The sequence below is a fragment of the Aulostomus chinensis genome, chromosome 15 (genome assembly GCF_037954235.1).
Source record: "Aulostomus chinensis isolate RoL2024-O1b breed Wild chromosome 15, RoL_Achi_v1.0, whole genome shotgun sequence".
NCBI lineage: Eukaryota > Metazoa > Chordata > Actinopteri > Syngnathiformes > Aulostomidae > Aulostomus > Aulostomus chinensis.
In genome coordinates, this window is record NC_141334.1 from 2206035 (window position 1) to 2220788 (window position 14754).

A 14754-nucleotide genomic window follows, 5' to 3' on the forward strand; every position below is an offset into this window, starting at 1 on the left:
GTTGGTGTGTTGCTTTAAAGAAGTGCCAGAACCTTCCATAAAGCAATACTTCACTAGTTTGTTGTTGTTTTGCCTTTCAAGTACTCACAAATAAGTGTACTGAGGCCAAGAAGACATTTTGCCCTTCTGCATTCCTTTGACTCCAGGACGCATCAAGAGCCAGCCATGAATTTATCCACAACAACTTTGATCATCTTTAATCATTTAATTTTGTACAGCGAAAATACAAAAACATTCACAACTTTGCTGGTTTAGAACGCTGACGTTAAGTAACGCCAGTCCTCACAAGTCATCATAAAGGCGTCTTATTGCAGGTTTAACACAGTTCTGTTGCAAGAGTCTTGTGGGCGGGACTTGTGCCAAGCTGGAGTTTGACAGTGAAACTCGTTCTTTAATCAGAAATTAAGTTAACTTGCAATTAGACATTTATTACTGATGAGTAACAGATGAGAACATTCAGTCTGTAAAGATACAACCTCACTGGGACACCACAGGTCTGTGGTCCACAAGACTGTCTCAGCGCCTGTCCCTGTCAGTCCCTCTTCTCCTGTCACTGTCTCGCTCTCGATCTGTCTCTCTTCTTCTGTCGCCAATTCGATCCGTCTCTCTTCTCCTGTCTATGTCTCGCTCTCTGTCCATCTCTCTTTTTCTTTCAGCATCTCGCTCACGATCCGTATCTCTAATTCGGTCACTGTCTCGTTCTCTGTCCGTCTCTCTTCTTTTCTCACCCTCTCGTTCTCTGTCCGTCTCTCTTCTTCTCTCACCCTCTCGTTCTCTGTCCGTCTCTCTTCTTCTCTCACCCTCTCGTTCTCTGTCCGTCTCTCTTCTTCTCTCACCCTCTCTTTCTCTATCCGTCTCTCTTCTTCTCTCACCCTCTCGTTCCCTGTCCGTCTCTTTTCTTCTCTCACCGTCTCGTTCTCTGTCCGTCTCTCTTCTTCTTTCCTCATCTTGTTCTCGTTCCGTCTCTCTTCTTCTCTCGCTGTCTCGTTCTCTGTCCATCTCTCTTCTTCTCTCGCCATCTTGTTCTCTGTCCGTCTCTCTTCTTCTGTCACTGTCTCGTTCTCTGTCCGTCTCTCTTCTTCTCTCGCCGTCTTGTTCTCTGTCCGTCTCTCTTCTTCTTTCACTGTCTCGTTCTCTGTCCATCTCTCTTCTTCTCTCATCCTGTAATGTCTCTTGTTTTCTCTGGGCCTCCCTCTCTAAATTTCTCCTCCGTTCATCCCCCTCACCCCCCCGGAGTCTCTCGTTCTCCCTCTGGCCGTACATGTATGCATCATCCACCTTCTCCTGTTTCACTCTGACAGCAGGAGCAGGAGGAGGAGGAGTCGACGAGGAGGAAGAGGAGTTGGACACACTGCTCCCTCTCTCTTTCTCTGCCTTCTTTTTCTTCTTCTTCTCTTTCTTCTTCTTCTTCTTCTTCTCTTTCTTATCTACGATAGAGTAGATTGAAAACAGATTAAACTGAACCCAGGTCAGCTGCAAAGATGAACAGGAAGTGAAGACACCAGGAAGTGACCTCACCTTTCTTAGCCTTCTTCAAAGGGATGACATACTGCTCATCTTCGGAGGAGGAGGCGGGAACCTCAGGGACTTTGGGAGCACAGCCCTCTTCCCTCAGTTGTTTGGTGACATCGTCGATGTCGTCTGAGTCTTTGGGAGGACGGTAGTCTTTGACGTGATCCACGCGAAGTGTCCGACCTTTAATCTGCCAGCAGAATCCAACCATCAGAGATGAGAATGTGAGGAAGGAGGAGGAAAGGATCAGGTCCATTTTACAAGGAAAATGGTATGATAACAAAGCTAACAAAGCTAAGCTAACTAGCGAGGGTCTCCCCTCCCTGGGGAAAGATCTCTGCGTTATTGTCTGGCTTTGAGGACAGTGGACTGAAAGTTCCTAAGTTCCTTCAACAACTAGACACTGTGTCATCATCTGAAGGTGTGCACAGCAGGGTGGATGATGGCTGCGTCCTACGTGGATTCAGATGTGATATAAATGGATTCAGATTCCGTTGAAATTGCATCACGATGCCAATTTGTGGACGACGGAGTTTGGATCAGATATGTCTGACAAAGCATCACAAATATTGACCTCAACTTTTGTCCATTCATCGACTTTGTATCGTATTCACTTTGGTCAGCAGTCAACAGGAGTCACCTTGATGCCGTTGAAGTTGTCCACTGCCAGGATGGTGCTCCTCTGGTCCTCGTAGCAGATGAAGCAGAACCCTTTCGACTTCCCCGTCTTCTTGTCGCGCACCAGGTTGATGTTGACGATCTCCCCATACCTGACAGGAGTTTCAGCATACAAGGTTGTTACTACATTGTCGTGGTCGGAGAGAATATATGCAGCAGGGTGGCGCTGGACAGTGGAGACAGCAAGGAAGCATACTTACTGAGAGAAAACACAGATGATGTCACCTTCAGTCAGCTCGTAGGGAAATCCGCCTGCAGGAGGTACAAGCAGCCCCTCGTTACTTCTCACTGTGCTTTATTATAGTTGAAAAGCTAAACCGCAGACTGCATTGGTAACGCCAGCAGGTTGGTTCATATTTCTTACCAACAAATATCCAGGCGCTGTCCCGATACTCTGTGTGCCAGGAAACGGACTCATTCACCCCAAGATTGGCCTCCCGCTCATTCAGCTCATTGATCAGCTTCACCTTCGTCAGCGGACTGAGAATAAATAGAAAAGTACTGGATTCAGAGCAGTTTGAGACGGTGTAACATCCCAGGTTCTCACACCTGAAACGCAGCGATCCATCAAAAATCTGTTTATACCGGTCCAGGTTTCACTCAGGTTTTCAAATGTTTTTGCAAAAACAGAAAGATGTACTTTTTCAAATTCACAATCGTTATTTTTTAATTCAAACAAACAAGCTAAAGCTCTGTTTTTTTTCCAGTATGCACATAATATAAACCCTTGACATGTACAGACCGTGTCTACATCGATAAATCATGTTTACTGAGGAGAGACCGAAGAGGAAACTCTGATGCTGCTTGGCAACAACGCTGCCGCCATTTTGGGTCCAACACAGGACAGACGAGATGAAAAGAGTCCTTGTTACGTTCCTTGGAAAGTAAACAACTTTTGTGGTCATTTCTATTTGAATTCTTTGGTCCAAAATGCCGCGGGCCGCAAAATAGATTGAATATCACTTTTGTCAATGTAACATTTAGCGGTGCGAGACGACGCTAACCGCCACACCAGCTTCCACTCAGGTGAGGGCTAATTTTGGCCACTTTCCCCTCACACGCACTTAATCAGAGCTGGTTGTATTTCTGCTGTGTGTATTGTTAGACTGCTCAATAAACCGGGGGGGGGGGGGGGGGGGGGGACTGATTCTTTTATTTATTTTCAAGCAGGGTTTAACAATATTCTCGAAAGGTGGCGAAATGAACAAGCTTCTAACAATATCAGCTCATCTTTAGCACTAGCTAGAGGGATTACGCACATCGAACAGTGAATGAAAGTTCAACCGTAACGAGGAAATCGTAATGATTTGTTAATAATAGCAAACTTACTTCATGCTTGGCTTCGCTCGACCGCCGCAACGGTGCGCTGCCGACTGACCTCACGTCAAACATGAACTATTTCCGGTTGTGCTGGCCCCTGCTGTCTGGATGTATTAACCACGAGTACCGTTCGTGCCCCCTATAACAAGTAAAACTTATATCTTTTATAACAAGTAGAAATGTTGGAATGTTTCCAGAACTTCATATTACTAAGCAGTCGTTATAGTCGCCAAGGGAGGCATCATGTTTGTGGGATTTAATTCCCAAAAACATGTCACGTTATCCGCCGCTACAACAGGTGGCGCTGTGACGCGCAGCTCCAACCTCCCACCCAGTTTGTAAACATCAGCTCACATCCAGAACCTTGGCGGACTGCTAACACATACACGCCGAAGTGTAATGCTATTGCAATTTAATTGTAAAAAGTTTAATTGTGTGACTTCTTTTTATCTGTGTAAATGTGCGTGTTAATCATTAAATATCTGCGTCGCAGTTATCAGACGTATTTAAACTGGTTATTAATGCTCGCCAGCCGAGTTAGTCAGACCACTGTGACGTTAAAATAAAATAAGAAAAATACCCTTCGTCATGCCATGTAGTTTATAGTTGAGGTTATTTGAGGTTAGAAGTAATCTCTGAAGGTTTCCTCGCACACCTGCCAAAGGTGAGTAAAACTGCACGCTAATGACGCTTGGACTCATGTACAAGTCGGTTCCTCAGCAGTCGAGGGCCTTTCAGCAGCTTCTGTATCGGACGGATTCAGAATCAGATCATCACTTTGCTGTCAACACGATTTATCTTACCTGTGCTGTTTGAATGAATGACGTAACATTGTAAATGTCAACACCCTCGTGCTGGCTTGTCCTTAGTAGTAGGAAAATAGGATGAATGGAATCCACCACATTTATTTTGATTGCAGATGTGCGTATTTGTCTTATGTAGTTAGTAAGTAATAGGCGTTTTCTCAAAAGCTTCCATATAATTTGACTCCTTGAATCCATACCAGACATTTTACTAAACTAGATAAACACTGGATAAGACACTCCTCATTTTACATATTTCCCCCCCACTTCACCCGGACCATAGATTGAAAATAGCTGTGAATCTTCCTTCTATAAATGTGATTTATGTCTTTATTTTGGTTTTGGTGCTGTTACAAGACAACGTCACTCTTCATAGTTACGAGACTGGGAATTCAGTCGTCCAGATAGAAACACCGCTCAATACACAGGAATAAATGGAGTCATAAGAGGTATAGAAGGGGAAAAATAGTAAAAAGACAAAAGATACAAAAGGATGGACCTACATGAATATGTATATTTTTCACAATGGTATAAATGTAGGAAGTGCGCTACATTGCACAGGTCTATTAAATATATGTTCTTCTTAAAATGACTAGATAAACAATCTCTCTTTTGAAAGTAAATAGTTGAAATAGTAATTGATGGGCTCTAAGTGAAAGAGGTTAAATGGGGCCATCTGTGAGTTTATTGTCCTGTTAATCTCCAATCGTGGCTGAAACAGAGTCAATGAAGACTTTGGGTCCGTGTTGCTGATTCTATTATCCAAACTAAAACTGCTTCCATTGTCAGGTGAAGTCAGTAAACCTCAGTAACAGGACAGCAGGTGGTTTATTCAGTTAAAGTGGTCTCAAAATGAAGTGGCTGGGGAGGAGGTCTGCACAATGAAGCAGAATATTATTGGTGTTTTAAAATAACTGATGGACACTGACTCTGTCAAGCATAGCAGCCCTGCTTCCCAATCACCAGCAGGGGGAGCTGCTGGATCATAGTTACCCCTCATTAGCTGAGGTTTGACCTTCATTAAGTAACAATCTGAGCAGAACTATCCTAACAAACGTGGGCTAAAGCGGAGTGGTCTCTGTGTCTCTGCAGGATGATCTCTCAGATCTTCATCTTGTCCTCGAAGGGCGACAGGCTCATCTACAAAGACTGTATCCTCACCGCGTGATGGTTCTTACTGCTTTTGATAGGACGCTTGTGCCTGCTGATAAGGTGTCAGTGTCAGTCTGAACTTCCTCCAAGTGTCTCCATCTACAGTTCTTAACCTGACCACCAGTCCGAGGGGAAGCAGGAAGTGACGCTGTTGGTACATTTTATGAAAAAGTCACAGCGCTGACAGGAGACCAGCCTCCGGTTGTCATGGTAACTTAGTTTATAGCCATCATTTTCTCTAAGTATGTTTCTCTTTCAGTCCTTTACAAGAATCTAAATTTTTCCCAAAGGTGAGAGTGTGGGTAAAGTGTCATTTCAGTTATTTAAGTTTTTTAATTTTCAGATTTTGTTCAGAGACATTTTAAAAATAAAAGGCTTTATCTTTTTGTACCATTTTTTTCCTGCAGATTCACAAACATCTTCACTTTGTTCACGTCAGGCAGGGAGGTCTCTATTGGGTTGCCACAACCACAGCCGACTCCTCCCCCTTCACTGTCATCGATTTCCTCTACAGGTAAAGTGAATCACCATGGTAACAAGCTGTAGGTATGCCAGCAAGATTTTTACACACACGATGGCGGCAGTGTTTCATTTTTTTTTAGTTTTGCCAGCCGTTTTCAGAGGGTTGGGATGGTTGCTGAGGCGCCTGGGACTGTTGTTCAGAATGTATGAATGCCAACAGTCCGCAACTCCTGTCTGCTTCAAACTGGAACAATCAGCTGTTCTGCTCACGCCAGTGTTGAGAGCTCCTCCAGGTCATCTTGTAAATGTGCCTCTTTGCATTTGTGATCTGTCATCGTGTCAGTGAGCGCTTCTGTGTTCACAGGCTAACTGCTCTTGTTAAAGATTACTGCGGCAGCCTGTCAGAGAAGTCGGTGCAGATGAACTTCGCCCTCATCTACGAGCTGCTGGATGAGGTTGTGGTGAGTTTCAACCCTCAGGGCCTTTGACCACATGAAAGTTGTCTTAGGTAGCATCATTTTTCTCAGCTAAATCCGGAAAAACCATTGCAGGTAAAACCGTCATCCCACAGCTGTTAATATCTTGATGCTGAAGTTATCAGCGCCACTGAGTGATGTTAAAGGCCTTGCCACAGATGCAGTGTACCAGCTGCAGCTCTGGAGGTTGCAGCATAAAAGCCGCTGATGTCTCTCTCTGTCAGGACTACGGTTACATACAGTCAACATCCTCCGACGTCCTGAAGAACTTCATCCAGACTGAAGCCGTCACATCCAGACCCTTCAGCCTCTTTGACCTCAGCAATGTTGGCTTGGTACGTTACTACCAAGATCGCCAGTAGACCAGAGGTCAGAGGTCGCTGGTTTGTTCGGGTACTAGAGTGGTGCAGGAATGAGTCTTGAGACCCGTAAAGTTAGCATTGTGGAATGTCTGGTTATTGCTGCAATAAGGTCTGTGGTTTTGTTGACACTGCGCCATGAATATCTCACCTGGGTTGAAGATTTTCAGTGTGTGTGAATCATCTGGTAAAACCTCAGGATTTTATTTGTTAACTCCCTGCACCAAACATCCATGCTGCATCACCTGTTTGTTGCTTCGTTTATTCTCATGTTGCAGTTCGGGGCCGAGACCCAGCAAAGTAAAGTGGCACCGAGTTCTGCAGCCACCAGACCCATCCAGTCCAGCAGAGAGCAGGTATTCAACCCTCGGATTGAGACGATCCAGCACAAAAGCTTCAAACTACTCTGGAATTCCTGGAATTTGTTGTCAACCGGGATGTTCCTCAAGTCTGGGACAGCATATTCTCACAGGAGACGTTTTCAGACCTGCGTGAAAAATATTATTCCGTTCATAGAATATCTGTCAGGAGGCAAAGAAGGAAAAATGTGAACACTGATGGACACTTCCTCATTCTAGTACATTTTACACAAGACTACAGAAAAGTCCTGCATGTAGACTGAAGACCTCCTGCTACAAACTGACGAAGAGTTTCTCTGCATGTTTCTTTTTAAGGGAGGGAAGAGCGAGATTTTTGTGGACGTTATTGAAAGGATGACAGTCGTCGTTGGCTCCAATGTGAGTGACTTCAGTCGTCTCCAGTTGAATGCATCCTGTTTCTCTCTGCTGACGAGGAGCGTTTGTGCTGCAGGGGGTCTTGATGAAGGCGGACGTCCAGGGAGAGATCAGAGTCAAGTGCTACATGCCGAGCTGCTCGGGTGAGTTTGTCGGCCGTCTTGCGTCTGCTGAGTTAGAGCACACTTACCCTTGGCCTGATTGCCTACTATGGTCCTCCTCCCCCACTGGCCTGTCTTCACATCATCACCGAGCTGTACAAGCCTCATGTTTGGTCAGGTCCCCACAGATAGTACGGTCGTGAAAACCCCTGTCAGGCTCTGCTCTCCGCTGTTTGGTTAAACATTCGCCAGCGCCTGGCAGCGAGCAGTGAGCACATTCTCATGCCCTCATCATGCTGCAACATCACTTGTGTTTTTAAATCTGGAGAATTCACCGCGCCATCTCTCAAATTTGGTTCACTCACTGTTTATGGATGCAGTACATCCGGCCACTGTTCATGTTACTGTATGTCCCAAACACCACCTCCAGCCGCACCAGGACCATGGTGGCCCAGGAGGGACACACACACGTTCTAACACTGTCGTCTTCCAACAGAGATGCGAATCGGTCTGAATGAGGAGTTCAGCATTGGCAAGTCACAGCTCCGAGGTGAGTTTAGCCCGCACCCCCATCTTTGACGTAACACTGGTCCTCAGAAAGATAGACGTACAAGCAGCACTCACACAGCTTGACTTAACACCCTGCAGCTGAATTCAAACAAGATACTGAACCATCAGTTCTTGTCTGCCGCTCATCAGATTTACCTCATAATCATAATTACCAGAATGGGAGCTTGAGTTTAAATGACGCCATCTGAAGGACAACTCGTGGCAACAATGCTGACTCACAAACTAAAAGCCAAAACACACGGCGGTGAACAGCGCACGTTTCTATGTATAGCAGCCACTTCACGCCATTGTCCTAATTTTCAGCACGGCCGCGCTGAGAAAAAGCTGTGTTGTGTTTTCTGGAGAACCTTGACCCTTTGTTTCCACCTCTACCTCTTGTTTAATATTATTATGACAATCGATGAGGAGAGTCTAGGGGTTGAACTTAAGAGGTAAGAACGACGCTTCCCATCGGTGTGAGGGACGGCCGCCGTTACAGCGATTCACCCACACGAATACGTTAGTATTTTCAAACTGTTTCATTTCTTTAAAAGCTGTCCAAGAAATCATGACAGGCTTGACAAATGAAGAGGAGAAAGCAGCACTGAAGTCGTCGTGAATCATCGTAATAAAGTGAGGAGAGGAGACTTCGGGTTTGATGTCGGCGTGCGTACGCCACCTCCGATGATGTCTGTCGCCCGCTGGATGAATACGCAGCAGGACATGTTGTTATCCTGTCAGCGTTATTAAAAACACGTCAACTTCATTTCCTTCAACATTTCATTTCCTGCTGTTGTTTTCCAGCGACAGCAAATCAGCCAGAAATGTTCCACAGAAAATGTATTGTGAAAGTTATTCCAGGCGATCATTTTAACGCTGGGACAGCAGCGATTTACCTGTGGAACAACGTGAGGAGTTCAGTGAGTGTCGACCTGACTGGAACGCTGGCGCACGCTGATATTTCCCATGATGTGAAGTTTCAGGGCTTCTCATGGAGGCTGTTCAAGTGGAACCTCAAAAAGAATACTTCACTTTAAAGTACTCACAAACAGGTGTATTGGGAGTAGTAGTATTCATAGTTGTAGTACGTTGTTTTGTAGAATGATGGTAACTTTTAGAAGCATCAGGACAGTAAAGGCAAAGCACATGCCTCTTATGGGCCATTAACTCATAAATGTAAGATAAGTCCAGCTTTTAGCAGAAATACTAATAAATGACATGTAACATAAATTTACGTTTTGTCATGTTGTGTACAGGAAAAAAGGTCTGCAACGATTTAGTCACAAATAGTTGCCAATTATTAAATAAATCAGCAACTACTTTAAGGATCGCCTGCTTCAGTCATGACAGTTAACAGTTTAAAAATGAAGCTGATATCCTTTTTCATCAACAGCAGGAAGAGTTACTGGTTTTTAAAGCTCCACTGGCTGAATGGCAGCATCTGTGTGTGTGTGTATACTGTACACACTGTAGCTGCAGTCAGCTTTCCTCAGTCACGTGACTCAGGTGGATGTGTGGGCGTGATGCAGGAGCTAGCCACGAATGATGACGTTAACATCAATACTTGTCAACGTCGATTAATCCTTGTCTTCTTTTTCCAGCCATATGCTAGATTATCCACAAACAGTCTGATTTTAGCCATAAACGAACCAGTGTTTCTGGTTCGGCGTCTGTTCTCTGTAGCTCCAAGTGTGACCAGCTGGCGCATTCAGTTGAGCCAGCTGGTCCTTGGTTGCGCTACAGAAGGTGTTTGTTGATTACTAAGCGTACGGCTGAATGAGATGGAAAGAGGGAGGGGATGAGTGTGTGTGTGTGTGTGTCATCTTCAGGTTATGGAGCAGCGGTTCGTGTTGATGAGTGCAGCTTCCATCAGGCTGTCCGACTGGACGAGTTCGACAGTCACCGGATCCTGCGGCTGTGTCCTAGCCAGGGAGAGGTGCTGCCACCCACTCAGCACGCCATCTGTCACCCACTGTCATTTCTCCAAAACAAATTCTTAAGTAAAGAAATGGCGTATTTCCACTCAGGCCATCATTTAAAGGGATAGTTCACCCAGAAATAACAACTCAGTCACGGTCTTCTTACTCTCATGTTTCAGGCACTTGGATTTCTTTAAATGAACAGTTTTTACTTCTTTTTTTCAAATAGGTCACTGTTCACTTAGTATTTTTTGTGAATTACTGCAACACCTTTTCCTGTGAATCTCCAGCAGTGTTTAGGGTTCTAAAGAGGGTGAGTGAACAATGACTGAAAGGGTGAAGTATTCTTGTAGCTCATTTTCATGGACTGGACACGCCCTAAATGTTCGGCGCCATGATGGTTCAGATATGACCCTCTGACTTCCAGCTCAGTTTTATCTGACGGAATCTCAAAAGAGGTTGTTAATTCTGTCTTTCTTCTCTTGATCGCTCTCTTTGTCGTCTTCCTGTCGCAGCAAACGGTGATGCAGTACCAGCTGGCCGATGAGCTGCCGTCAGCTCCTCCCTTCCGTCTCTTCCCGACCATTGAGCGAGACAACGGAGGGAGGTACAGCTGTCATCCATCCCCTTTACAAACAGTCGTGGAGTTTAGTTTCTTGTCTCTGCATGTTGAGAATTGACATGATGGAAGAAAGGAAACTGATGGGGCGGGAGACATCAGGACCCCCCCCTCCCCCACCATAACACACACACACACACACACACACACACACACACACACACACACAAACACACACACTGGGGTGTGTTGGACAAAATGTTTCAGGTTGAAGGTCATAACCACAGATCTGTTGAACCTGGTCACAAGTTTTAACTCATTGCTTCTTGCAGGCTGCTGATGTACCTGAAGCTCCGCTGTGACCTGCCGCCGCAGAGGTCGGTTCTTTCTTTGCTGATGTCAAATGACCACGTATGGCCTCTGACCTTAGTTAACCCTCTAAATTCTGACAGTCACCATTATTCCATCAAGGAGCTCGTGTTTTCAGTGGCGTTTGGCTGTCAGGACTGACACAATTCAATAAAAATCCCACTTAATCAGTGTTTTAATCCGGCTGTGCCGCGTCAGTGAGTGCTAAGCAACACCGTGTTAATAACATATTGAAGATTAGTAGATCCCCATGGACATGATTGACAGCTGATGATGTCACTGTTTTGTTTCTGCAGCGCTGCGATCAACGTCTCTGCCACCATCCCTGTTCCTAAAGGCTCCGTCAGGTGAGACGCTCCCATTCAAATCAGCTGATATTTCTTTTGGAAATCGAGTCCAACCTGAAGACGACCTCAAGCGTCAGCTTTTATTTGAATCTGGCCTCCTTGTGTTGTTTCGTTGACCGAGCTTTGGTGAGCTTTATCATGTCAAATGATTGAAGGTCCAGACAGTGGAATCGAGACCTGACAATAACAAGACATTGACGTAAACTTGTGAGGTAACGTTGAAAACAGGGCTCACAGGGTTGATGGGATTTTATTCTGAGGGTGGATGCAAACACGCACAGATTCACATTTAAAAGCTTGGACAGAGATGGAGACTCAAATCTGAGACTTGAGTCACTCAAGGTGACCTGGGACTTGACTCAAGCTTGGAGACTGGTGAACAGTCTTTATTTAGAGGCGCTAGCTCCTGTAGGAGGAATTAGCATAATTACTAAATTCAGAGAAAGGCAGGAAAGAGTGAGAGACTTGACTTGGACCTGAAAGAAAAGACTTGTGAGCATCTCTGCGTTCAGAGGGAGACCGGAGTCCTGACCTCGCATCAGGTGTCGTTGAAGGAGAGGAAAATTTCCCTGATTTGTTTAGTAAACTCATGGAAATGTGGGGCAGTGACGGCTGGCCGCCCTGATATTTTTACAGACGTTTGACTCATCCCAGATGTGAATTAATCACACACACGTCCACATGAATCTGGTGAAACACAAACATGCCCATTTTTCCTCTCCTTTACTTTAAATGTATGTAGAAAAACGTAACTCCTCTCCTGGTGGCACCACCAAACAGAAAAAAGATGATATTTATATTTAATTTTCCATCTCAAGTGAAAGCAGCATGACCCTGGTGGCAGAATGTTGGTGGAACTGAGCACCATCACAACTCCCCATCAACACTTCAGTTGAACTCTCAGTCCAGCTGTGGCTGAACTGCCATGTGACGCTTGAGAGATTCATCTGCAGGTACTCTGATGAACGGTCAGGTGTTAAAGCTATTCATGCAGAAATATGTTAATGATGTAACACACATCATCTGTCATCGGACGTTTCGTCACAAGAAGTCTCCTGATTCAACGCCATCGAAGCGAAGGTGCAGCGAACGCAACCAGCGTCGCTCAAATGTCAAATAGAAACTAAAGCATTCAGTAAAGATGATTTAGGGACAAATACACAAAAAACAAAAACAAAACAACAACAATTAATGTGAGCGGTTCACACACTCTAAGTAACAGCTGGTGGACCAGATCAAATGACGGGGCCCAAGGCAGCTTCCTTGAGGAACCCCACGAAGGAAATCTAATCTGGCAGAGTAATCACCATTAAAATAGTCTGATAAATTAATGGAGATTAAATTCCTTCATAAATTCAAGACATTTAAAGGAGAGTAACTCATAAATATTTGCTTTGGAGAAAAAAATGGTTGAGAGTTTTATGCACCGCCATCACCAGCGTCCTTCACATCCCATCATGACTGAGCGCTTCCTTGTCGTTCCTATGAGAGAAATGTTAAATCTGCTGAAAGCCCTCGGCAGGATTATCCATCAAATCACCTCTGAGAGCTTTTCTGCCTGACCGCTTCACCTACAGTTCATCAGTCTAACAGCCCGCTGACCCCTGACCCCTTCAGACTTGTCTTGTGTTGTTGATGATCCTCTGCAGAGGTGGCGGCGTGTGACATGATGGTCTGGAGGCTGTCAGCGGAGCAGCACAAGTCATCTGTTGTCTTTTGTCTCTTCAGTTTGTCGCAGGAGCTCAGCAGCCCTGATCAGAGCGCTGAGTTCAGGCCACAGAGCCGAGCCGTCGTCTGGCAGATACCCCGCTTCCCCGGCGGAACACAGCTCTCGGCTCTGTTCAAGGTGACCACACACACACACACACAGACACAGACACACACACACACACAGAACGCCTGTCCGACTTCTCCACAACCCAAACAGACCTCTTTAAGAAGATCTCAAAAACAACTTTCAGTGAAAGTCTCGTCCTTGGACCCCAGAGTCAAACAAGAGGACAGAGACCCTTCTCTCTGGGGCGCTGGAACACATGCTAGTTAGCTTAGCACAGTGAATTGCAGTGGGCGGGAAGAAAGAGTCTTTCGCTAAAAACTGCAGAGTCGCTTTAAATTCATTTGCAGTTTTTTTCCTACAATATTCAGCCTGGGACGACTCTGCTACTCCAAGCAGAGACGCTGGAACCATGAAGTGTTTGAAGGAAAGAAGAGTTTGATAGATTTTCAAGAGTGAGTTTAGATGATTTTTGTTTTGTCGACGCCATTATCAGATGAGTGATTGTATCACTGCAGATGCCTGAGTTCCTCGTTCTGTTATTGATCCTGACAATGTAACTTTTCAGATGTCCTGGACTTTTTTATTCTCATGAGTGTCGTGGCGTCTTTCCTTCTTCCTTCCTGCCATCGCCATAAAAACACTTAATTTCACGTTACGTACGTTCATGAAATGTTCTGTAGATTCTTGACTGGCGGATGTGACTTAGTTTGTAGCTTCAGTTTGATTCTCGTCTTTTGTGTTTCTGCTTTTTCACTCCTGTCTCTGTTAGCAGAAAACAAAATCAGCAAGAAATTAAGTCAAAATTTCAAAATTACGGAACAAATTTAGCGTCACAGCAGCGGCTTGAATGTTTCACTTGTTGGTATTTTCAGCTGGAGGTGACGGGCCTCAGCTCTGCCTCCATGTTGGAGGTTGGTCCTGTCGGTCTGAGCTTCGAGCTGCCGAAGTTCACCGCCACGGGCCTGCAGATCCGCTTCCTCCGCCTGTCGCCCATCCAGCCCGGCCCGTTGCAACGCTGGGTCCGATACGTCACCCACTCAGACTCCTACACTGTCCGGATTTAACAGCAAAGGAAGACGAGTGAAAATGAAATGAATGGGAGGAAACAAATACTTTCAAAATAAAATGCAAAGCTATCCTGGAGAGGACATTTGTGGACAAACAGAACCTTGACCTGAGGGTCCTCACAAAGATATGAATGTTGGTTTGGTCCACCCTTCATGTTCAGTTGTGTTTTTATTACCAAGCTGTTTTCCCTGCTGTGTAACTCAAAATAAACGCCATCATTTGTCACCACATTTATTTTGAGTTTTCTGTTCCATCCTACTCTGAAATCCCTTTTGACACTTGTGTCTTTCCAGTCGTGACTTTATTCACTCATTTCTTTGGATGAATAATCACAAGTTCCCTCCGTGCTGGTGGCACGAATGACAAAGTTTTTGCCGTGGCGCTGGATTCTGTCTCAATTTAGCCGCCTGCTGGATTTCAAAGGGAGACAAAAGTTGTGTAGTGTAGATTTAAGATAAAGGCGCCGCTCGATTTTGCTTCTCAGTTGATGACACAATTTTAAAATGAGCAGAAATATTTTCCTTTTGCTGCATTCAGTAAAACAGACTGAACATGTTTGAGTCAAATCA

The 14754-nt window shown here is 45.1% G+C and overlaps 2 protein-coding genes across 3 annotated transcripts; one reads left to right on the plus strand and one right to left on the minus strand.

Annotated features, from left to right (window-relative positions):
* Positions 1 to 182: 182 nt before the first annotated feature.
* On the minus strand, positions 183 to 3694 carry rbmx2 (RNA binding motif protein X-linked 2). Its single transcript, XM_086226180.1, has 6 exons — positions 3520 to 3694; positions 2555 to 2670; positions 2391 to 2442; positions 2153 to 2282; positions 1519 to 1702; positions 183 to 1427 (listed from the first exon to the last, which is right to left on the minus strand). The coding sequence occupies exons 1-6, from the start codon at positions 3522 to 3524 to the stop codon at positions 517 to 519; spliced, it is 1398 nt and encodes a 465-aa protein (XP_086082306.1). The 5' UTR covers positions 3525 to 3694; the 3' UTR covers positions 183 to 516.
* On the plus strand, positions 2996 to 14415 carry ap4m1 (adaptor related protein complex 4 subunit mu 1). 2 transcript variants are annotated; one of them, XM_086226183.1, is made up of 16 exons: positions 2996 to 3216; positions 5406 to 5464; positions 5590 to 5675; positions 5873 to 5979; positions 6292 to 6388; positions 6628 to 6738; positions 7041 to 7118; positions 7437 to 7499; positions 7573 to 7639; positions 8094 to 8147; positions 9976 to 10082; positions 10581 to 10672; positions 10957 to 11001; positions 11290 to 11340; positions 13069 to 13186; positions 13990 to 14415. In XM_086226183.1, the coding sequence occupies exons 2-16, from the start codon at positions 5407 to 5409 to the stop codon at positions 14179 to 14181; spliced, it is 1326 nt and encodes a 441-aa protein (XP_086082309.1). In that variant the 5' UTR covers positions 2996 to 3216; position 5406; the 3' UTR covers positions 14182 to 14415. The 2 variants fall into 2 exon arrangements, with proteins under 2 accessions (XP_086082309.1, XP_086082307.1); XM_086226181.1 differs by lacking the exon at positions 2996 to 3216 and adding an exon at positions 3844 to 4174.
* Positions 14416 to 14754: the final 339 nt, after the last annotated feature.